Source organism: Papilio machaon, chromosome 20 (genome assembly GCF_912999745.1).
Source record: "Papilio machaon chromosome 20, ilPapMach1.1, whole genome shotgun sequence".
Lineage (NCBI taxonomy): Eukaryota > Metazoa > Arthropoda > Insecta > Lepidoptera > Papilionidae > Papilio > Papilio machaon.
Genome location: NC_060005.1, coordinates 3,904,305 through 3,931,101, shown reverse-complemented (window position 1 = coordinate 3,931,101; position 26,797 = coordinate 3,904,305). Strand labels below are relative to the sequence as shown.

Below are 26,797 nucleotides of genomic sequence, written 5' to 3'. Positions count from 1 at the left end.
AACCAACTTTAGAATTTACAATCCTTGTCTTACTTTACAAATGTTATATTAAATCTATTAAAATAAAATAATGACATAGGTAAGCTTACCATTGTCTGCGATACATTTGTCCTCACTGTGCGGGGAGACGGCGTGCGCGGGGAAGCTGCTGAAAGTGGGCTGCTGCGCCGGCGCGCTCGACGTTTGCTCCGGAAATAGTTCCGCGAGATCCGCATCGTCGATTACCTGTCCATTTTTGTTCACAACTTTGTTTCAAAACTGTCTATTTCAAATTTATAATAAACCCTACGTAATAATTCCTAACGTTCTGTTTTTCACAGGTTTACGGTATCAAACTGAACTAGAAGTCAATCAACATTGAAACTCATGGGAAAACAAAACAAGAGAAGCAAATAACATTCAAAATTACATGATAAAAATCAAAATATAACCAAAGCTCACTGTTGTACGTGCAGCATAAAAAAGGTTCTTGCCTTTGTCTGGTTTAAGAAATGTATTATTCATGCAACCTTATCGGTGTTATTAACTGATGTCAACATTACCTGTAGTTGACAGGCAGCAGCGAGCGCAGCGCTCGAGTCGTCAGCCGAGGCGTGCGCGGAGCCGGCTGCCTCCGCGCTGTCTGAGTCCGACGACGACGATGACGATGAAGACGAGGACGACGACGAAGAGGTCGACGACGACGTGCTGCTGCAAGCAGCGCTCTCACCCGTCGGTGACGAGAACTGCAACAACCATAAAACGTTAACTGCCGAACTAAGGGAGACTGCTACTGGCACACAAATTTAGTGTGATAAATCTACACTAAAGAACTTCTTAAATGACCATTAAAGTAGCCTGATTGTGACAGTAAGTAGTTTTTCCTTTTATAGGTGCGAATAGTGTAGTCGTAGTCCAACGAAACGGGTCAAATTCTCCATACAACACGATCGAACAAGAGAAAGTAATCGCAAATGACTCATACCGCATTTCATACAATTATTCAATACATAATTATTCATTATGCGCTCGCTATATCTACAGTTTACAAATGCACTGTCGCAATTTCAAGATACTCGACCGATTTGATCGACGGGAACTTTCTAATAATTACGAAATATGTTGACATACTTATTATTAAACATTGTAGAGAATAGAAGATTAATCAAATTGTTCTGTTTTGTTGTGAATAAGGGTTGGGATAACCTAATATAAAAGAATTACTAATACAAAAATCTGGATATCATTATGTTTGTTTTGTTTACGAGTTTGTTAATAGTACTATTTTAGTCAGTAATATTTTACAGTGATGCTTTTTAACTTTAAATAAAGAATTTCTCATGTACATAATATACAGAGCTATACATGTTTGCAACAAGCGTCTATCACTCTCCGTGCTTGTAGACGCGTGATTGATACCAAACGTCCGGCACGACTGACATAGCCAAAGTGTGACGCAACAACCGAGTGCAGTATGTACAGTACACACCTTTATGTCAGTTTCACAGTAGGGTGAAAGTGACACAGTGCAGTGGACGTAGCACAAATATTTGTGACAATAGTCTTCGCGTCATAATCGTCAATTATATCAAAATTATTACAAGATTTTTGATGTATTTTACGGCCTATAGGGGGCGGTGCACAAATTTTTTCGATGACGATACGGTGGTGATTGTCACAAATTTTCGTGCTATGCCCAAAATATACAACCCAGGCCGAAACAGTAGGTACAGTACTGTTTTGGTTCTTATTCTCTAGTATGAAACTGAAATACTTTAGGTACGCAGAAAGCTTGCGAAATTAGCGCGTAGGCACTCAATATAAAACTAATTAAACTTAATTGTTAAACTGTAAAATAACATTTGTATAACTTTTAAAATTTATGGTGATGAAAATTGAATAACTTTTACCTCTTACCAATATTAAATTTAAAATGACGACAGAGGTTACTTGAGGATAGACTTTAATAATAAAGAGCTTAGTCGGGAAATTCTAAACAGTCGTTGTAATAGAAAAAAAATGCAACAATAACTGCCCTTGAAGAATAAAATGCAGAATTACACTCGTTCAAATTAATTATATCACTTATAACAATGATATTGTATCTCAAACGTACGAGTATCATCCAAATCCGAACGGCGGCCGAGACCTTGAGACATAATAGCACACGTGTCTACGCACGTGGTGCTACCGAGACGATTGACTGAACGCTCGTCATTTATTTCATGGTTAGATCGTTACTACAGCAAAAACACAACATAACTAAAAATTTTACTGATTTTAAAGATTTCTTAGTGAACGTTCGACAGGAAAAGTAGAAATATTCCGAAGATTTGATCGTTAAATTAATATATAAAGCTACTTTACGCGTTTTTAACCTCAGCCAATCATAGAAACAAATTAGTTTGATTACAAAAAAAGTATTTTAGTAAAAATTTCCCCAAATCATAAAAATGTAAAGGTTTTCGGTGTGAATGCACTCATTGGCTGCATGAGACATGGCCATGGGGTGGTAATTTTTGATACGCAAGCCTCGATAAGGCCACGCGACACTCAGTCAACCCCTTCCAGTGGGGATTGTTTCCCTTCCGCGCTATTGATTAACACCCCAGGAAATACATTGTGGTCAAATATAAAATGAAATCACCTTCGAACAACGTTCAAGTTTTCTTTTTTTATCAAGTTAATACAGAAGAATAAAGTAGAAAACTGAATACTAAGTGACGCAACTGATGGGACACTATTGGATGGTGTAGCATTGTAATCTCTGTTTACTTTACAAGTTATCTCAAGGAATTTTGTGCATCTACATTTATCCTTTATGCATAAAATTACATGCTACGTGTCATATCATTGTTTAACGGATCATAGAATCGCTTTAACGGACAAATATGAGGTGTATTCGAATCGACAATAGAGTAACGGGACCCGTGTATCGGCGACGGCGCCGACACCAATATTACATTAACGACCTCGTGATCTGCGGAGATTTATATCTGACAGCCCACATAGAACTTATCCCGGCCAACAAGAGCGTCGCATGTCAATGCGATTCGTGAAAGGGCTTTCTATTTGTTCGGCGGAACGTTAAGCGTTTCAAGTTAAAACGGAACAATATATTACTATCAGCATATTTATGTACCTCATTAGACAATTGGAATCTCTGTGCAAGCCAGGTATGAAGGTTACGAAACTCTCACGACTGTATCACCCTAATGCTGTGAAGATAGGTACTAAAGCGTCATAACAATATACTTTATCTCCGCAGCTTATTAGACATATACAAGTGAATGTACAAATCGCCCGCCGGCGTTGTCAATTTTTCAAAATAACATTAAGCAATTTGAAATATTATTAGCTTGCATACGTGAAAGAGCATTACCTAAGGTTTAATATCCCTCTAGTATCAGCTACAGCTATGTTAGAAAACTAACACTATTTTGACTAAGGATACCGAGTTATACATGCATCTTTGAGTAGCTTATATCCATGTAAAATAAGAAGCAATAACTGTTATTACGCTTATGATATTGACATTGAAATACATCAAGGAAATAGCGGCGTGGGTACAAAGCTAAACCAACTGTAGAAATTGCGTAGGTCATCGACCCCGCGCTAAATGTCGAGAACAATACTTAATGGAACATCTCGCACTCGTCTCGTTGTCTAGCTATAATAAAATATATTAAGACGAATCACTATAACGAAATGAGAAAGATAAAAATAAGATAAATCTTGGATATTTAATTTTAAAACCATCTTGTGTCTTCGACATAATGTGAAATAATGATAACGACTGATTGATGACCAAACGCTCATCATGAGGAAGTATGAGAGTACATTATTTCCTATAAAATCATATGCACATTGTTAGAATGTTTTATGTCAAGTTACTATTTATAACTGTGCGATGTTAACCTTATCGTTTTCCCCATTAAGTATATCAATAATAATAACATTAACCACAACAATAGCTAATAATGTAATTTAATTTAAATATCAAAGTCATATTAAACAACGATAAGATTTAAGGAAAATATTACTTTATTGATTGCATATTTTTTCATTAAACACACACGTATATTAATGAAGTATGAGAAATTTTTATTTATGACCCTTTGTGACCAATTAACAACTATGAGTACGGCAGTATGAGCTTAAAAACAATCAAAAGGCTTGGAACATATCACTTCTATCGTAAACATCCATCAGTTATTTATAACAACTCAGAAATAAAAATAGAAGATATACCTTTTCGTTAAACACAAAGACTATTCCTACCACTCACAGTGACAGGTGTAAGAATTGCCGCATTCAATATGTGTGCAATATAATACAAGGCCGGGCAGCACATACTTGGCTACAATTATGCTTGATTTACATTTTGCCAGTACAGTGGGACAGTAACGCTGGCCTGGCTTGGACTATACGTGCGCCACTTAATGTTTACATCATTCCAGTTGTATGTCAGCTTTTGAGCGCTACTGTCCTACCAGAATATTCTAAACCAGGCATTATAATAATAAGTTATTTCATGTGAGACATGTTAGCGGGTCACAACAACTAATTAAATTCAATTTAAAACGACGTTGAGTGCGCTTATAATTTATGGAAATATTAAATATTTATAAACATTGGCACGACACCATAAAAGCAGTTAGATTAAGATACAATACCAATAAAAAACCTAATGACTTCTAAAAAATCTACTGTTTTTTACTAGAAACTGTTTTTGAGAAATCTGAAAATGCGTAGACCTATGAATTTAGAAGAAGCGAGAGAGGTATGTCAGTACCGCGCCAAATGGAGGTCCGTGGTCTCTGCCTGCCCCTCTGGGTTACGGGCGTGAGTTATGTCGTTCTTGATGAGTACATAATTATTGTAACGTGTATTGTGGGTTGCTATGGTAGTGATTTTTGTTGATTGTCAAAAAGTAGAAAAATGGAAATAGAGGTTTTAAAACTGAACTGTTTGTTTATTTCTTAACAATTGGTGTCAGAAGTGGGATTAAGGAAATGATGCCTGTAAAAACACGTTTACGATGCTGGCACTGCGGGAAAGTAGGTCACGTGCGAAACATGTGCAAAGAAGCTGCACATATAATTGTCAAGAAATCGCTACGCTGCTGGGATTGTGGCAAGTTAGGACATTTACGTGGTCACTGCGATAGAGAGGTTGACCAACAAATGTCAACCACATCGGAAAACAACTCAGGGTCGATGCTAAGGGGCGATCATCGACCTGCGTCGAACAAGTCCCAATGAATACCGCGCGAGTTGCTTCTTTATGCTCAGTAGATAACAGCGTTTTTCGTAGCTCCCGTGTCTATTAGCATAGTGTGTCTTTCTCCATTAATGCAACCGTCGACAAAAACGCTGTTATCTACTGAGCATAAAGAAGCAACTCGCGCGGTATTCATTGGGACTTGTTCGACGCAGGTCGATGATCGCCCCTTAGCATCGACCCTGAGTTGTTTTCCGATGTGGTTGACATTTGTTGGTCAACCTCTCTATCGCAGTGACCACGTAAATGTCCTAACTTGCCACAATCCCAGCAGCGTAGCGATTTCTTGACAATTATATGTGCAGCTTCTTTGCACATGTTTCGCACGTGACCTACTTTCCCGCAGTGCCAGCATCGTAAACGTGTTTTTACAGGCATCATTTCCTTAATCACCCTTCTTACAATTTCTTCTTCGATAGTAGCCTCCTCATGACTATTCTCCATCATACGGACTCGTACTAAACCTCTGCATGTGTCTTTTGCCGCTTCAAACTCCAATGCACGAGCCAAAGCATCGACTAATTTTTCAGGGCGAGCTAAAATTAAAGCCCGTCTTGTTTCTTGGTCCCGAAGACCATCTAAAAATGCTTGAATAGCCAAGCGCTCCATCACATTCTCGGGAGTGGCTGGGTATGCGAGGCGAGCTAAACGAACAACATCAGCTTCAAATTCTTGCAGAGTTTCATTTTGTTTTTGAACACGGTTTTTCAATTGAGAATGATATACATGCTCCAGATGACTTTGACCGAATCTCAATTCCAGATGTTTGACTAGAACATTATAATCATCCTGTTCCTTGATGCTAACAGTCTGCAGAATATTCGTGGCCTCTCCACGGAGGGCTAATGTTAATGCCAAAGCTTTTTCGGAATCGGTCCAAGAATTTGCTCTGGACGCTGCTTCAAATTGTCGGTAATAATTACTCCAGCATGTCTTACCGTCGAATTCGGGTACTTTCAAGTGCATCTTCGTCAGTTCTGTATCGATGGCCGAATGCGATGTACTCTGACGTACTGTGTCGTTGTCCTTACATGACTTGTCCTTGGGTTCAGACATCTGAAAAGCCGCTATTTGCAATTTTATGTCAATAATCTGTTGTTCGAATTTTTCAATATCCTTATTAACTTTCTCCTTAAAATTTTTTGATGTTTCCTCCATATCGATAACTTTTTCCGTTAAAATTCTACAAGTTTCTCCAATTTTCTCCATAATTGTACTGACGCCGACAGCGGAAGTAATTTCAAATAAGAAAGTGTCTGGATCCTTACCCCCCTCCTCCAACGCGAGACGAAGTTTCCGTCTCAGTTCGCTTTTCTTGCCACTTGCATCGAGATCTCTTTCTTCCAACTCATTTCTTAACTCTGCCACCTTCAAATCGTTCAATAATAAACTTTTACTCGCCATACCCCACACCTGACACCAATTGTTAAGAAATAAACAAACCTGACATTGTTACGGATGGAGTCAAAGCAACGAAATGGTGTCTAAAAACTGCGACGGGGGGTTCGGCGAAAGTATACGGTGAAGTTGAAGTACATGTAATAACCTTGGGGTCTTACGATTTTTTCCATAACATGTTGGTAGCGGACATTAAGGAAGAAGTGATTATTGGAATGGACATAATGAATTCTGGAGGTTTTCAGCTGGATTTCAAGAGAAGAACCCTAACTGTTGGTGATGAAGAACTGTTACTTCACGGGAAGGATAGCAATGTGGTGCGTTTATTGCTGGCTGAGAATGCTTTGATACCACAGAGAAGTGAGGCTATTTTGTTTGCTCGCCTCGAAGATATAATGAAAACTGGAGAAGCCATGATGTTCGAACCAAAAATACATGATGCCGATGTAGGTAAAGGGGTTCTATTTGGGAAGGCGCTGATACAAATAAAGGAGACAGTACCCGTAAGAGTTATGAACGTGAATTATCACCCTGTGGCTCTACAAAAAGGGACGGTTTTGGGTCAATGTTCCTCAGTTTCTTCGGTAATTCGTCGCATATGCCAACTGTCTGGAACACAAACTCAAGAGTTTAATGAGAAGATGGAAAACTTTGTTTCTGCTTCTTCACAAAATTTGAATGATGAACAACGAGTAGCACTGAGAAGTCTGTTGTGGAAGTACCGTGATGTTTTTGATATTGGTCGCGGTGGAAATGGGAGAACTGAAGTTGTGCAACACAAAATTGATACCGGCGATGCACGTCCCATACGTCAACCACCTAGAAGACTACCACTGGCTAAGAGAGAAGAAGCTGAAAAGATAATTCAAGATATGGAAAAGGAAAATGTCATCGAACCTTCTAACAGCCCTTGGTCTTCACCAGTTGTATTGGTAAAGAAGAAAGACGGTTCCACCCGTTTCTGCGTTGATTATCGGCAGTTGAATAACGTGACGAAGAAGGATAGCTACCCGCTTCCACGAATTGACGACACACTTGATACTTTATCAGGTTCAAATATTTTCTCGACGTTGGACTTGAAGAGTGGGTACTGGCAGGTAGAAATGGCGCCAAGTGATCGTGAAAAGACTGCATTTACTGTTGGCACCGGTTTATGGCAGTTTCGTGTCATGCCATTTGGTCTTTGTAATGCTCCTGCGACCTTTGAGAGAAATGTCTCTCTGGAATGGCCAAAACCAAACAACATCCTTGAACTTCGAAGCTTCCTTGGGTTGTGTACGTACTACCGTCGTTACGTTAAGGGATTTGCCAGTATTTCTAAACCACTTACAAAGTTGACAGAAGGACAAAGACGTTTTTCCTGGGATGATGAATGTCAGGAATCATTTGAAAAATTGAAGAAAGTTTTAGTTAATGCACCCGTTCTAGGATACCCATTGCCAGAGGGTCAGTTTGTTTTGGACACCGATGCTAGCAATGTGGGGCTGGGTGCCATTTTGTCTCAGAACCAACATGGGCAGGAAAAGGTTATTGGTTATTTTAGCAAGACTCTATCCAAGCCGGAGCGTAATTATTGTGTAACTCGTAGGGAGCTTCTTGCGGTAGTAAAAGGGGTGGAACACTTTTATAAATATCTATATGGACGAAAGTTTCTGCTGAGAACCGACCATGCTGCTTTAAGGTGGTTATTACAGTTTAAAAACCCTGAAGGGCAAGTGGCACGATGGATAGAGAGGTTACAGGAATTCGATTTTGCGATAGAACACCGTGCTGGGACTGCTCACAAGAATGCCGATGCTTTGTCAAGAAGACCTTGCTCGGAGCTCTGCAAGCATTGCCAGAGAGTTGAGGAAAAAGAGGCCACTATGTGTAGAACCACTGTAGTCGATGACACCTGGCAGAGGGAAAAATTAAGATCTGACCAGGAAAAGGACGAAGATTTAGGTTTGATCATTGCGTGGAAGATGCAAGGTATAAGACCATCGTGGCAAGAGGTGGCACGACACTCTCCGGCAGTTAAGTCTTATTGGGCTCAATGGGATTCTCTAGTATTGCACGATGGAGTTTTGAAAAGAATTGTCACAGCGGCTAACGGATCTGTGGACAGGTTACAAATTGTAATTCCCAGGAGTAGACGCATTGAAGTAATGGAAGAAGTCCATGACGGAGTTACCGGGGGCCATATGGGAGTTACAAGGACGATAGGAAAGTTGCGGGAACGTTATTATTGGATACAGAGTCAAAATGACGTGAAGGAGTGGTGTAAGAAATGCTCGATTTGTGCTGCTAGTAATGGGCCACGGAAACGTCCCAGGGCGCCCATGCGTCAATACAATGTTGGCGCTCCTTTCGAAAGGATTGCTATTGACGTGGCCGGTCCATTTCCAGAGTCTGATCAAGGAAATAAATATATCGTTGTCGTTATGGACTATTTTAGTAAATGGGCGGAGGCATATGCACTGCCAAGTCAAGAAGCTGTTACTATTGCTGACGTGCTAATCAAGGAGTGGATATGTCGCTTTGGTGTTCCCATGGAGTTACATTCGGACCAAGGGAGGAACTTTGAATCTACAGTATTCCAGAATATTTGTGACACGTTGAAAATTCGTAAAACAAGAACTACAGCACTACACCCCCAGTCTGATGGCATGGTGGAACGAATGAATAGGACTATTAATAGACACCTCGCGAAGGTAGTTTCTGACCACCAGAAGGATTGGGACCAATACCTTCATTTATTCCTGTTGGCATATCGCTCAGCTGTACATGAATCTACAGGCCAGAGTCCAGCGAGCATTATAATGGGAAGGGAGCTTCGTTTGCCGTGTGATTTAAGGTTTGGGTGCCCACCTGGGGAAGATATAGCAGGAGAAAACTACGTAAGCGAGCTACGCCGGAGAATGGAAGATATACACCAAAGGGTTCGCATAAACATCCAGAGCGCCAGTGATAAGATGAAGGAATATTATGACGTCAGAGCCGAGGAAGGAGGCTTTCGACCGGGAGATCTCGTATGGCTCTATAATCCTCAGCGTAGACGAGGCTTATCGCCTAAGCTGCAGAACTCATGGGAAGGACCCTATGAGATTTTAGGGCGTATTAATGATACTTGTTACAGAATTCAAAAGTCGCCGCGTGGGAAACCGAGGATAGTCCACTTTAACCGCTTAGCGCCGTATGCAGGGAACCATGAGGAATAGGAAAATTGAAGATTAGTGGAAGGCAGAACTATGCAGCACTTGAAGACCTTTCGGGGCGAAATGTCTCTAGGAGGGGGGCAATGTAACGTGTATTGTGGGTTGCTATGGTAGTGATTTTTGTTGATTGTCAAAAAGTAGAAAAATGGAAATAGAGGTTTTAAAACTGAACTGTTTGTTTATTTCTTAACATTATCAACATTAGCAATCAAAGCCTAAGTAACGATAACTTAGCAACTTTTAAAAAGAAAAGAGTAAAGGTAAAAATAACAAAAAAAGGTGACAAGTGCTGTCTATCTTTTAATTATTGCACTATGAAACGAACCGACAAGTTGATGCTTATTCCCCAATTAAATTGAGATAAAATCATTGTAACTAGCATCATATATTAAGTTAATATTCTTTTGGTATGCGGTTAAAAAACACGACACGATTTCTTTATCTCGATAAACAGCATTAAGGCTCGCGTTCACACACAACGGCCGGGCCATAAGACGCTAACTCCGACAATTTTGCGCCTATGTATTTTAAAGTATTAGTTTTTATACATTACAGTACCAGAGCAACATTGATTAAATTAGGGTTGGTTATTTAAAAAAAATTGTAATTCAATTCTAAATCATAATCATCTACGTTCGACGTCGTAATATGCGTATTCAGTAGGCATATTCTAGTTTTAATAAAACCCTAATGAGTCACTTCATTTTACGTTAGTTTAAACTTTATTTACCATATGCTTCGTTTGGTGTGACTCTCAGAGATATATTTGAGCGTACAAGCTGTAAGTTTCGTCTGGTGTCTCAAATATTCTGATATGATTTAATTATATAATATATAAATTTAGTGTACTAGAACTTTAAATTGCACTAAGATTAAAATCAACAGTGGGTTATGTATAAAATGTTTTTATGCTTCGTAGTAGGGGCAAGCGATGTGCGCGCGGGCCGCTAATTGGCAGCCCTGCGCTGTCCGGTGGCGGTTGATTGTACTCATCAAGGATTTCTGCACTCAAGGACGGTGGGGCTAGACGATCGCGCCTGTCGAACGTCTCTTATTATTTCTCTTCAGACGTATCTTGTTTTTGTCTCGATTCATTTATATTCACGATACATATCGACGGTTTAATCTTTTATAAATGGGTTTTTTCCGTTCGCGTAGTCACATAACGACTGTCACTTGACGATGCCAGAGTTACCTTTGGTTCGCAATTGTACCTAGCGTATTTATATCCGATCAATACTATTATTATACCTCATTATCAACAGTTCATGGTATACGTATGTAACAATTATGATAAAATTCAACATCGATGTCATTATTGTAGTAAACATTTTTAATAAAAAAACGTAATAAATTACAAATACTTTGTGCTCATATTATTTGTTGAGATTTAATTTAATTAACTTGCATTGCATTGCGTGCAATTAGAACGCTGTCAATTAATAGCCTAGCCTCATAAATACTTAACGCCTTAAAAAAACTCAACATCAAGTAAAGGCAACAGAAAGTTGTTCGTATGAACAATTCTTCTTTTATATGCGAGAAGAGCCCAATAAACATAATATAATTGTTAGTTATCATAATAAACGCTTTCATTATGCGTCATATTAATAAACATTTGGAAACACATGTACACATTATTATATTGATCAATCGCTCTTAAAACATTTTATATTAAACAATTAAAAAACATCTATAAATTTTGTCGTTCAAATTGTTTTTATCTTCCACATAAGCATTACCATAGGTACTTTTTTTAGGTAATTCATCAAACGTTTCGTGCGAGAAAATTGAATTAAAACCTATCATTTTATTCAAACATAGATAACGGCTAATAAAAGATAAACTAGCTAATAAAAGCTTGTTACAAAGATAACATTCGTGTTGATTTTTTTAGACAAACGCGCAGATAAAGATGGCGAACCGTAAATCAAAAAGTAGAATAAAAAAAATGAGTTATTGTGCGGAGTTATACTAGGAGTTTTTGCACGATGCGGTAATCAACAAAAACATTTGACGGCTACGGTCTACGACTGTAGTTCAATCACCTCATTTAGTTTCGAATGTACTCACCTCATTGTCTAACCACACTGTTTTTATGACTTATGGCTATAAGCTATAAGATATTAACTTTCGCATACAGAATCGTTTATTGGTAACTAAGGGAGTATATTAGTGCAGATACATCATACTAGTTGTTCATTAAGAGAGACCATTTACTACACTACAATGCAGTACGAGTAACAATTGTTCATCTTACATATCTAACATTATAAATGCGAATGTTTAGATGGATGGATGGATGGATGTTTGTTTGAAGGTATCTCCAGAACGGCTCAACGGATCTCGATGAAATTTGGCTTACATATAAAACATAGTCTGAAAGAACACATAGGCAATTTAATAAGTTTTTTTTTATTCCGTGCGGACGGAGTCGCGGGCGACAGCTATTTGTTAAATAATTGACGCAGGCAGCAATAAATGAAGTAGCATTTTTTAGCATTTCATTTTGTTGTTTTCAAGACTATCAAGGTAAAGGGACGATATTTTTGTTTGCAAAAAATAAATGAAAACAAATATCTAATTAATTAAAAAAAACAGCCAATTAGCTGAATATAAAAGCCCATTGCGACAATTACAATATATTCTCGGAATTTATTGAAGCTTTAAATTACGGGACAAGGGGATTTTATTGAAATTTTCCGGACTCCTGGAAAGAAAACAATTTACTAAAGAAATGCTTAATTGGATTTATTTACATAACTTATGAAGCCATAACGATTAGAACTTACTCTTTTGTAAATTTTCCGATCAGACGTCGAGATTATCGAATATTGTATCCAAAACTTATTTAATTAAACTTCTTAAAAGTCTGCAAGTGATTAAATATCAAAGCAGAACAGTTATGCTTACGTATACTAAGTCAAAAAAAAAAGTTCAAAATAATTTAGATTTCAATTTAAAAGTCACTATATCTTTAATGAGGATTTTTCGACATTCCATTTTATTCGAAAAAAAACTAACAATCTGAATTATTTTATTACTATGTTTTGCCCGCGACTTCGTCTGCACAGAATTAAAAAAAAAAGTGAAAAATATCACATGTGTTACTCGAGTCTATGTTCTATATCTGTCCCAAATTTCAATAAAATGTGTTGTACCGTTGCGACGTTATTGAATAAATATGTATATCAACTTATCCCAAAGGTACAGTTATTGTTTTCGGTATGAAAAATTTGCCTATGTGTTCTTCCAGAGTGTGTTTTACTTCTATGTCAAATTTCATCGAGATCCATGCAGCCGGTCAGGAGATACCTTCAAAGACACAGCCATCCATCTAAACATTTATAATATTAGTAAGAAGTAAGAATAGTAAGAGTGGCAAAGAAAAGAAAAGGAAAAGTGGCATAAATCTACATAAGGAATGTAGACCCCAGCACTTTTCCTTTTAGTTTTTACCTGCAGTCCGTGGACGTAAAGTTATCTCTTTTTCGTTCATAAAAAAAATTCGCTCTCATACGTGTTACGGTGAGTCTCAACTGGAACACCTTAATTACAACAATATTGACAGCCCTGTCACTTTGTTTGAAAAAAAAAAGCAATGGAAAATGAAAACATCCAGAGAAAAGGGTATTTCCTCGTTGAGTCGACCAGTCAACCGATTAGAATCAATCGGTCAAATGGGAAAACAAATCTCATCGAGCCAATTACTCTATCGATCCGAACGGTAGGTGGATCGGCCCAACGGGAAACAACCGTAGGGAAAGGGCATGATGATGATGATAAGTTTAAACGGTTTAACGAACTTTGTTTTCCATTATAAAGTAATATTTTTGCGCCGCATATGTAACAAGTGACATCAACATGTTGCTGTGCGATCGGGATCCTCGCACACGAACACATGATGCACTTGACCGTCGCATCCCACGGCTCAAGGAGATATGCAAATATTATCGTACTACACACAAACACGCCACAACATCGCTCGCCGCTCCAAAAACTGATAAAAACAAATCGGGGACTCAAGGACATGACAAGTCCGTACTTAAAGAACGGCTAATCGTTTTATTTCTATATCGGGATTAACAAAATTAAGTAGATATAAAAAGCAAGAAATGTCATACTCCATATTTCTCCAATTAAAAAATATACTCATAGTAAAACATTATAGATATGACGGCAAAAATAGATGAAGTAAAATTTCCTTCACTCAATGAAAACTAGGTCTTTCGCTAAACCTTCTATTTTCCATTTCGCGGAACGTCCATTAATATTTTGCTCGGGGCTGAGCGACAGGTTTACACTTACAGACGTAGTGAGCGAAGTTGATGCGACTCCGCGATTTATCGGCGTCCGTCTGCTTACATTAAGAACGCGGATTTCGTGCGTTGCCAGTTATTTAGATCCGTGAATGCGGAACGCTACTGCCACATTGATATTAGTTACACTTGCACCGAATCAAATCTAGTGTTACAATAACCGAGTTTGAAACAAATTACCGTGTGTTTTGAGACCTAAATCTCTGTATATAATATGTCGTCAACCCTATCATTATCTTTGACATAACAATATGTTTAAACCTGGAATTCGGTCTCAGAAACCCACAGTTAATAGCATTAAACCTATACGAGGAAAAATCATTTCGTGCACATGATGTAGATATTGCGTTACATATAATAAAGAAACCAATTTTAAAAATTTTTGTCTGTCCGCAAATTCGCCTTAGTTCCAAGTGATCTCTGATTTTAACGTGAATTAGGCTTTTATTTCGCGCTGAAGAAGTCGCAGTCACCGAACTACATAATTCTTCTAAAGATACTCTGAAGGATAACATCAAATAATTACCCTAAGAAAAATATTCACGACAAAGCATCAATGTAAATATACATATTTTTTTATAGGAGAAGGCGGCAAACGAGCAACGGACCGAGAAAAAATATAGGTAATAATGTAACATATAGGCTTTTTACATTTAATAAAAATAAACCGGCATCAAAAAGGCAAATGTTTGGTATTGAAAATTCTTGCAGTCCGAGCGACCTCAAATCAAATAGAACTTTACATTTAATACAAGTCATGATATTACCGGAAGACAAAGTATCTATATTATTTCGAAACCATCTAAAACTTAATAAATAGGTAATAAACATTTTTTAAAGAATTGCTAATCTCGTAGCCAACTTCTTACTTATTACAATTAGAACAAATTCTAACGTAACATTTTAAATTGTTCAGAGAAATCGGTTATGCTCTTAAAAGAATATTGAAGCAAACTGATCAAAGGTGTTTACAGCTTATTAAATTTTTTAGTAAAACCTGCAGTTAAATCATCAACTAATTAATAATATAGAGGATAATACTTAATTTAGTGAGGTATGGGGTGGCCAGTGGGCTGCGGTTTGTCACTACGACGTGCGAACAAGTGCGGTGATCTTGTGTAGTGCATATAGCGAGTGACAACTGACCGCAGATGCGCCGAAGCCCTCGACGATCATTCAATACGCCTGGCGATTTTTACGACGATAATTTTTCAATAAATTGTATCAAATAAAACTACGGTTTTGCGGTAAAACATATTAGCTAATTCCTTAACCAGGTGAGCCAGTTCTTCCCCAAAAAGGCGATTATCTTTTTTAAAAATCCGAACTATTGCACCAACAAACCATCAATCTTTAATATAATATAGGGCATAAAGTCTAGGTACAATACGCTACAAATATTCCAATCAAAGCCAAACTGAATCAATAAAAAATAAAACATGTTATAAATTGTCCATATAAAATGTACAAGTGTTACTCCAAGTCGCATCAATCACCCAAAGACAACGCGACGAGCACTGGTTAAAAATAATAATTTGGTCCGCAGACGCGCGCGGGGCCGCGCCAAAACATTCGCGAGCCGTGACGTCATGCGGCAGACGTGTCATGTCGGACGCGAGTGCAGAGAAAAAACAAGATAAAACGCCTGCCAACTCCGTACGAGACTTTTAAGACCATATCAAAACAAACAAAGGGATAATGACGCTTAAAACGACGATCCGAGAAGTCATTTGGGTACGTGACCTCTAAATAAGGTTTGAGTGGACATCAAACAAACAAAAAGTTTCAAAAAAGAAGTTTTCGACTTATAATACTTCGCGACAAAGGCTTATAACTAAATATCATTATTAAATTAAAATAATATTATTAATATTTAATGGTATCGAAATAGTCAGATACATTGGTTGGACTTACAAATTTTCATAAAATTAATAACCTATAGTCCGGTCGCGGAGCAGGAAGAATTTCGTACAATGACCTCTTTACCTACTGACAGAGGTTACAAACATTTTTGTATTTAGTGCGGTTTACATGAATTATTTGAAGGAGAAAGAAAAATTACCAACTTATAAAATATAGTTATTATTATTATATAAATCATTTATTTAGATTTAATAATACAAGTAATAACATCTAGACAAGTATCTAATAATAAAAAATCAAAAATCAGAATCCGATTCCTCTGTTTCGGAGTAACTGTTACTTTGCTCTATTGTTCAATTTCGAGAAGTGAAGAATTCATTTGCATAATATTTTAAAACCAAAAAGTAACTATCGGAAAGCCGGCAATAAAATAGATGATGTTGCCTGCACTTTCGTCTTTCAAATATTCGTTTCGATTGTTCATTTCGAACTATCCAATAATTAACCTTTTCGGTAATCCTTCTAACGGAGCCCACAAATTTTTATTATGCAAACAAACAAACTAAAAGTTTACAATCCCTGAGGACGGCGGCCTTTGTTTCTGGGCGAGCGAGACTAATTGTATTTACGCGAGAGTGACAGAGACAGGTAATGCCAGTTCAATGTACGAAATTCTTCGTGCTCCGCGACCGGACTATAGACGTGAGATAAAAAAAAACGGAAAAAATATACGTATAAAAGAAAACGACGAAAAAGTTATTGCAGCAAACTTGACAGATTCCATACTGCACCCTACCACCCTACGCGTTGGATCGTTAACTTACTACGCATGCAGGGCTAGGGGTGAGAGCGGCGCCTACAAACAGTCATTAACATAGCGACTCTATTGTTTAACGAGAAGGTGTACGCCGGCCGTCGCGCTGGCAACTTGTTAATTGAATGCCGAATTAATATTCAGATGGAAATCGCACTTTACTCACTCCAACTTACCCCTTTGTAGTTATTTTGAGTAAAAGACTTAATACAATTGCTTTTCGTTTTAACTACGTACTTTTTCATATGTGTGTGTTACAACCACAGACATTTATCTCTCAGATTCATCAAGAATATCAACCATTCAGTCATTCTAGAACATAATAGACCTTCAAGACGACATTATAAGAAAACTAAATATGCAAGCAATATCTTCGGATCGGTATCAGATGATTACTTGAAACACTGTTTCCAATATATAAGTCCTGCGCATATTTAGAACTTCAGCTTGATAATTAAGTCTAAAATGAGCCGGCAATAAAATGCACAAACGTACTTTATAAAAAGCGCCAATTGCACACAACAAGGCTCAATAGCAAGCCTGCAATTGAGACCTCAAGCGAATCAAGACAGCGGGGAGTGTGGGGCGGCGCGGCGGTCCTGATAATTTGTCTCAAATTCATACAAAGTGGACGGCGCGAGGTCGGATCGGGATCAACGCCAACTAAACACTCGCTTCATTTCAATCCGTCGCCGGTCGCCTTCATTAATTACATTCGATTCACCGACTGGCGAGCAACATTCGTTCTTACAGCGTTCAAGGTTCACAAAACACATGTTACAAGCATGACAGAGAGGCTAAACAATGTGTTTACTTTTATACATTTATCTAGGTTTATGAATCCTATTGAGGTACTGCAGAGTAATCTTAACAATGTTAGACACCAGCAAGAACAACACAAAAAGGCTCGCCCAGTGCAATATCACAACCACATAGTGAATTTGCGTTCCGGAGCCTTAATTTTTTGATGGAGGAACGGAAAATATCCTCCCAGTGCGTCTCCTCCTCCGTCGATTAAAGGTAGGAAACGCATGTGCTATTGTGGATGTCTATGGGCAGCGATTGCTTCGCCATTTCAGCTAATTATAATATAAAAAAAAAACTTCATGACTATCTCAGGCAAACTTAGTACCTCGTAAATGTGATAAAGATCACAAATATACTTTTTACATTAGGTTTAAATTGCTAGTAGACCTTGTAAATAAAATAACGATACGTAGCAGTAACAATCGCATTATTTTTATAAACGAAAACAATAATATATTTGTTAAACGAGCAACGGAACATATATATATCAGAATACTATTTGATGGGGAGGGACAAATCCTAGGTCCCATCGAAAAGGCATAACGAGATATCGTTAATGGTATCGAGTGGGAGAGGATTACTCAACGTCAGCTGAACTATATGTCACAGTCGTATCCATTTCCAATCTAATATAACAGAATAGAGACAAAGTCAACACATGTCAATCTGAATACTGGGTTTTTCCCTGTCCAATACAACCGAAGATGTACAAATAAATGACTAATGAGAAACATTAAATAGAAAAAAAAATCAGCTATATTTAATCGTCATTCAAAATGCTAAAAAATTACGTCTGTTTACGTATTATTGAAACACTTTAAATGTATTTGAACAGCTGCGTTGTAAAATACGTCAAAATAAAATGTGTTATTTGCGAATGCTGAACCGTCGAACATTATTCAAAGCCTAGACCACATATTCCATAATAACATCACCTATTTTAGATGTTTACTCTTACGTTTTGATATAATAACAATCAGTAAGAAAAGTGAGCCATTCCAGGGACGAAGGGTCGGGCGGTTCCATGCGAGCGGGCATCGGGCAACGTATCCAAGTCGGACCGGCGCCACAGCGTGACTCAGAATTAGGCGCACCATTACTTTTGGCGGCGATCACAATCACCAGATCCCGACCCTGCCTAATTAACGTATACACAGTTGGGGTGCGCTAAGCCAACGGGAACACCACCATCTACCTAATAACACTCAGAACTCTACAATGTAGTTATTGAAGTTATGTTGTAAACTGAGGTGTTTGTGGACTAAATTATAGAATAATACGTAATATCACAATACGGTAGAGTCCCAAATGACTAATTTTTAAATATAAATGGATAAAAAACAAACGTTTTTAATAACTTTTTGGTCAAATGATAAATGAAATAAAAATGTTTATTAGACGGAGTCTAATAAAAATTTTTAAAACCGACATCCTGCTTAGTTTAAAGGCAATTTCACCGTAATATGATGATATTGCAATTTCAGTGTCTGCATCAAATCTTATCGGTAATGTGTTGTATAGTGGCAGTGGTAACACCGCCGACGATGACAAGATAGCGGTCGGGACTTCCTTATCCGCGAGATACCATCGCCCCGAGAGGGACGTCTCATTTGAATACCCGCCGCCCTGATAACTCTACGATCTGCATATATTTATTCACTAAACCGACACGCTTGGGAAAGACGCTATTATATGCATCACTTTTGTTTTTTTTTTATTATGAAAGACACGGTGCAGTAGGAAGATATTAATGATATTAACATAAATGTAAATTTGTTACACTCCGCACCCTCATCCATTACAACAGTATTTAATGATTTTATGATGAATCGAATCCCTAGTTCCTTTACGTATATTTAAAGTAACTTTCTTTTAAAATTCTAGAGTACACTTTTAAGGATATTTAATAATGGAAAAGCGGTTTATAATATTATGAACATTTTGCAAAGCAAATTGTCAGAGGAAATTAAGCAATACCATATGTTCCTTGGACAAAGTAAACATTTCTTGAACTACCAAAGCGGCATCGCTGATATCCAAATACGTCAGTTATAGTATACGTTGGTTTAGTGCAATTAATATAGGTGGGTAACATTCACAATGGAATCGTGTATAAATTCCCGCGGGCCGCGATCTCCGAGGTTGGCTTCGTGACCGCGTGTGTCTGGCGCGGCGCAATTTGCTCGGCGCACGGCGCGCGGACGCCTCTCTAATCACGTGTAAAATATTGCCGGCGGCTCGTCACCGCGTTATACAGCGTCAAAAGCCGCTGTATAGCTGCGAGAGATTAATTGGCCGAGATAGCGAGTACACGATCTCTGCGACGACAGTGACGCGAGGAGCGTGATCGACCGCCGCGTTAAATAGACAACTCCTAAAGGACACGTCTAACTGATCGGTCCCAGACGCTTACAGCTAGAACGAAGCTGGAAATTGTTACCTACCACAAAAAAAAATCCTGGTTCTATAACACAAATTAAAAATGACAAAAAAATTATTCCAAAATAGCACTCGCAGGTGACGAGTCACTTAATAAAAACGAAATTTTTCATTTCCAATCAACAATATTAATTTGAAATTGTACACATTTAAATTTTCCATTACCAGTGCAAAATATGCACAGTTAATGCATGACGCTATTGAAAGTTAAATATTGTATAATAAAAGCTATTGTATAGCACAAACAATCGGGAGCTCGTAAAGTAATGGTGGCTATAAAACGATACGTTTCAAACATACCTCAGTAGATGCCATAATATCGTTGAGAAAACGATCGGTAGGATCGGGCTAGAGTCCTGACCCTAGCGGGTAACTAGACGGGTCCTGCGGCCGTGGATAATAGCACCTCGCCCTGCGACTGTGATCGTAAAGTTACTGCTAGTGACGATATGTTAATGCGTGGTAAACAGTTGGTTGAGAAAAAACGGTAAGTTACGACTACCCCCATTAAAATACCATCTGTATCCGATTCACATATAGAATGCTTTACACATACATTTCTTAATTAATACGGTAAAGTTGTTTATTTTACGTAAAGAAGTATATTTAAGCATTTATTTTTTTTCGTAATCTACAGTGAAAATTAGATGTCTGTAATAAAAAAAACATCGCAATTAACCTTGACTTCGAAAGATCGTTAGCAACTTATTTCGCTCCTCTCAACCGGCACCGATGAAATTATCAATTGCAATCTTAAGCGCTTACTTACAAGTGAAAAGTAAATACGAACCCAGTTGCTGTCTGCTATATTAAAAAGGGAGATCAGTGAACTCTTAAACTATACAATTATTTACCTGCAGTTATGAAAATTAAATTTTCACATTAAATAAAAATACAACTCCGTGAAAGGGAGGATGATACTAAATTCCCACGCAATCGTACATCCGCTACAGACGCGGCTGTTCCAAGCCGTGCTTACTCTAATTGAAGGAAGATAAAAACTCCTCGAAGTCAATAATTATTCCCAATTTTTTTTGCAAGGTTTATTTAAATCGAAACATTACACATTACGAAATACATCTAAAGATATTTCGAAACATTGGAAACATTGTAAGTTTCTAAGCTACGTTTAATAGCGCTCATAAAATGACGCAAAATGTATTACATTATTACCAATCAAGCCAATATTAATAATTCCTAGGAATTATAGCGATGTCAACAGTTCTGATCTTTCTATAGACTCATTTAGCAGTGTTATAAATTCTGACTGAATAATTTATATTAGCACAAGGAACATTACTTTACGTATAATAATAGGATGCTACAATACAAAATAAGAGACAGGCGAGGAGATAAACAGTGGTCAATTACAAAGGGGTGGCGATCGGCGAGCGGCGAGCGGTGGCGTTCGGAAACAATCGCAGTGGCGCGATGCGAGAGATACCAGCCTCTAATAACTCTAATGCAGAGATAACAAACGCACAGACTATACAAGATTTAACCGCACTACATGCCGTATAAACCAGTATGTAAAATACATCACTCTTAATATGGTCATTCTATATTTAGTAGATGAAATAAAAAGCATTTTATTATTATAGAAGTGAAAAATATACGTTTTCCATTATAAAAACTGCTATTGTTAAAAAAGCCTACATTTTATATTTAAGCGCTAATAAAGACGAGTTGTCATTAGTAGTACAAGTCTAGTGATAGGACAATAAGGGTTGGACAGTGGCAGTGGCTATAATTCGGACAGTCGATGGCATCTGTGGCGGCTTCCTGGCACAGCGGCCGTCGAGCGCCCGAGCGAGACCAGTTTACGCCGACAACCATGTAAACGATTTATACTAGAGCCGCCTCGTTTTGCATTACTCGATCCCATATCCTAGGGTTGTTTTACAATAAAATAAAACTTATTATTTCTAATTAATTATTAAGTAAATATTAAAAGTTACATACGAAACAAAATTCTACTCTTATACGTCAATTTCTTCTCATATACAATATATAATACTTTACACAAACCAAAGTGGCTGGATCTTGATTCACTTCAATAAGTATTCTATAAAAATTTAAAACACTTCTTGACCTCAATGCGCAGTGAAGTCGACAAAAAATGGCACACGTGTTCCATTCATTTGCATACATGGTACGTATACATTCAATTACGTATGGTCAGCCCTATACGCAGTTGTCACGGGCTCTATTAAACGACGTAGGCAAGTCGTTCGCCGGACCGGCTTATCCCGATTCCCTGCGCGCCCTCCTGACGCGCCTTTAGTACGCAATAATCCTGTTCCCAATCGAAGCACCGCGTACCGGTAACATGATAAATTCTCGATATCATGGCCACTACGTACTTACTTAACTAAACTTATAATTCGTGCCCCAAAAATTACCAACGGCAATAATAGGGAATATGGATAAATTTTACGCCAACTTAATATTACTACTACTTTAAGTAATCCATAGTGTATTAAACACTAAAAAAAATGTAACCGATGCATGAATCTTAAATTTATGAAGATTGGCTATTTATGACGCTAATTACATTAATTAATTAGTTCTAACTATTCTGATTTTGTTGCACAATACAAGATCCAATAGCGTGATCTGAACGTCAATTGCATTGCAGAAACAATCAAAACATTATTCAATCAATCAAGTTTTAATTAAAATAAAACTCATCGTATGCTTCAGTCAGATTTCAGCTTTCATTGAGATTATAAAAGAGAAATAAAAAATGTAAAGCCAAAGGGTTAGTATTACCGTGCGACGAAAGGAAGCCCCCATAACAATAAAAAAAATGCAAACCAATAAACTGACGAGCCGCGGAGCTAAATTCAGAAGGACGCCCTTATAAATATTTAATTGGCGCATAAGCAGGCCGATTGAACGTGTTTATTATGAATACAAGCCGTACCCGTATGAGGGTCGGCAGAGTAATTTATAAAAAGAGCGATTGAATGTGAACGCGATCGCAACGGTGCATAAAATCTGTAAGAGCGGCGCATTCCCTCAGAGGTCTTGCGACGGACGCATAGCAGTTTTGCATCTGAGCCACTTTGCTTGCTATTGAGAACCAATACGCGACAAAAATGCATACTAATCGATGCCGGTTACACCCTTCTTCATTCTATCAATGTACACAAATATAAATCGGATAATTCAAATGGTAGTTTCCAGTCTGGCTTTAGTGTATTAGTACCCTTTTCCAATCGGCTACTTAGCTAAGAATTAAACACGAACTCTAAATTTAATCCTCTGTATTTTTTATCATGTTCGAGATCGAAAAACAAATTAATATACTATCTCTACTCTAAATCACAGCTACAGTATCATATGATGTGATGTGTTTGCATATAAATGGTGTGAATAAAATAATTTTCATAACATATTATTTATACGCACACACAACTCGCGTCTGCGAGTTTGTTGAAAAAGAAACAAGTTTGACGGCAACTGATATTTATATACACACGTCTTTATAATTTAAACTTTTATAATAATCTTTTTATATCATTCATAACATACATATATAAATTTTAATTTTTAATTTATTGCTATATGTTTTTCATTGCTCGTCTCTAGTATTTAAACGTAGGTAATTAAAAATTGAATCTATACATTGAATAATTCAAACAGATAATGAAGTGTAGGCGACGACTACCAAAGTTAAATATCTCTCTCGTTTTAACAAAAGTTGGTTGGAAAAATAAAAACCAGTTTCATAATATTACCTAATTTTTCTACCACTATTAACATATATTTTTTATTTTGATTAAATCATCATCCTCTTGTCTTCGGTTTCATGAATTACCGATTCGCAAACGGTAAACTGAGCTAATCTAATAGACATGCGCGCGTCTTACACCGCTTATGCAGTTGCTATCGCATTGCGACCGGTTTAGGCCCCGTGCACCGAGGCTGTAACGAGTGAAGCAGTCGGTCGGGCGTCGATTGGGAATCCGAAGTACTCGGGCGCACGTTTTTGCGGATGTCGCCAAAAGACGACCGAGCCAGAGGTGTCCGACCGGTTTGGTTACCGAACGATCTTAAGCGTCCGCAAAATTCAACAGCCGTCAAACGCACTGCCGCCGCTTGCAGTGCAGTGCAATGTCGAATTAATGCATCGCATCTTTAGATGCTATCCATTTGTGAGAGGTTTGAAAATTGACGGTTAAACTTTTAAACATTATACCTAGCTAGTGTAGGTACCATTTAACGATTCGATATCGACTTTGTTTTTCGAGTTCGAGTCGACTTCATGTACTAGAAGAGAAATCTGTCACCAATTAGTGTTACCTAAATACTGATCGATAGTTGGTAATTACGATGGGGAGATATGAGTCGACTTGTATCGTTATCTCGACTTATGCTTCCGATCAGAATATCTTAGCCGTGATTCTTTCATTACAATACAATCTATCAGTCTCTCTCGTTACATAATTATTAATAGTTAAACATAAAATGTTACAGAGAAACTCGACTATATCCACATTACATGAACTCTCGAAAATATGAACTAATCTTACCAATATTATAAGTGCGAATGTATGTATGGATGGAATGTTTGTTAGAAGGTATCTCTAGAAGCGCTAAACGGATCTCACTAAAATTTGGCATAGATGCAGTACATAATTTAGAAGAACACATAGGCTACTAATTCAGTTTTTCTGTCCGTTCCGCGCGGACTTAGTCGCGGTTGACAGCTAGTTCAATAATAAAAGAATATGCTGCATTTAGAAAATATTTTAAAACGTATTATTATAAGGATATGCCATTTTAATGTTATCTCTCGATCTATAGTTCCGAATTATGCTCTTTATTATATGTGAATCATCGCGCAATATACATAAAGAAGCTGTCGCCCGCGACTGCGTCCGTACAGAATAAAAAAAACACAATAAGTAGCATATGTGTTCTTCCAGACTATGTTCTACATCTGTGCCAAATATCATCGAGATCCGTTTAGCCGTTCCGGAGATACCTTCAAACAAACATCCATCCATCTAAACATTCGCATTTATAATATAAGTTAGATTTATTTTATACGATGTTAATACCTATTAGGATGAAAATCCGTTGGGCATAGCAATAAATAATTCAAATACGTTACGTCAAGTGTGGGCGGTTGGACGAGCCGTTAAAGTTGTTATTAATTCCAAAATACGTCCTTGAAAAGATCGTCGACATCAAATTTCATTAGTGAGATCAGATGGCACTGGTATATGATAAACAATTTTTTCTTCTTCTAGACATTTTGATAACCGGCTTTTAATACAACTTAAAAGTTAATACAGATCTTGTTTAACTACACAACTACTTTACCCTTAACATTTAAATAAAATGATTCACAAAGGCGTTACCCTTTTTTTTAATAAAAAAAAAAGAATATCAGGGAATGCGCAAGTATTGTTACAAGATGTCCGATACTAGTTTAAAAAATTATCGAGGTCCGAATACTGAAGTACAAATCATCTCAAGATCCAGAATAGAAAACAAAAGTGTGAGCTAACTTATCACGAACCGACAATTAAAAATCTAGAAATATTAAACTTCGTTGAGCTAATAAATGCATTGGTTAGTTTTTAACATATCTGGCCATATTAATAGCATATGAATACCGTTAGTAAGAAAGAAAGAAAAAACAATTATTTACATTTTCTACATACATTACATCTTTATATATAAAAGAAAGTCGTGTTAGTTACACTATTTATAACTCAAGAACGGTTGAATCGATTTGACTGAAAATTGGTGGGCAGTTAGTTTAGAACCAGGAAACGGACATAGGATAATTTTTACCCCATTTTCTATTTTTTATTCCGCGCGGACGGAGTCGCGGGTAAAAGCTAGTTTATTATAAACATTTACTGAGCATCATAATTATTGATTTCTAATAACGAGAAGAATATAAACCCACTTCACCTTCAAAAATCTCCATTGCTTATGAATTCCAAGAACAATTATAATTTATCTTTTTAAGAAAGTACTGTTTATATTATTATACATTTTATAGAATTAATCTGCCTTTTGCCTTCATTCTCACACAATTAAATTGGAAAGAAAATAATGACATTCGAACTCAAAGATACGGACTAAAGTATTTCATATTAAATAATAGCCATCTATTACGTGATGGTATCAGATTTAACTACTGTATTTGGTTAAATTGATTTAATAAAGTATCAAAAATAATCGTGTTACCTATAAAACACTATACAAACGGGCGACCGTTTAATCGCAATTACTCGGTACAATAAGATACGGCTTAAATCATTTTATTACAACACTTCCAAACTAACCAATAAATGTCTTTATTTTTTATCTTAATAATATTATCAATGCGAATGTTTAGATGGATGGATGGATGTTTGTTTGGAGGTATCTCCAGAACGGCTCCACGGATCTAGATGAAATCAGAAACAGATCTATCCAGACTATAATCTACATCTGGCGTAGATGTATATCATAGTCTGAAAGATCTGTTTATACCTGATTATCTGGAACATAGACTACATGTTTTTTAATTCCGCGCGAATGGGATTGCAGGCGACCTCTCATTTTACATATGTTTATAATTCGCTTAATAATATAAAAATTATATTGCCAGTGAATTTGTCAGCGTAGAATAAAAGAAAAAGTAGCTTAAGTTACTCTAGTACCCTAAAAATAGTCCCGACTAAAGTGGC

At 37.2% G+C, this 26,797-nt stretch overlaps 1 protein-coding gene across 1 annotated transcript in view; it reads right to left on the bottom strand.

The window, feature by feature from the left end:
- LOC106716351 overlaps nucleotides 1-26,797 on the bottom strand; it is a 50,696-nt gene that overhangs the window by 12,823 nt on the left and 11,076 nt on the right. The window contains exons 5-6 of the mRNA XM_045683001.1: nucleotides 543-725; nucleotides 90-225 (exon numbers count right to left, since the gene is read on the bottom strand). Of these exons, the coding sequence (XP_045538957.1) occupies nucleotides 90-225; nucleotides 543-725 (319 nt within the window). The remainder of the gene's footprint in view (nucleotides 1-89; nucleotides 226-542; nucleotides 726-26,797) is intronic.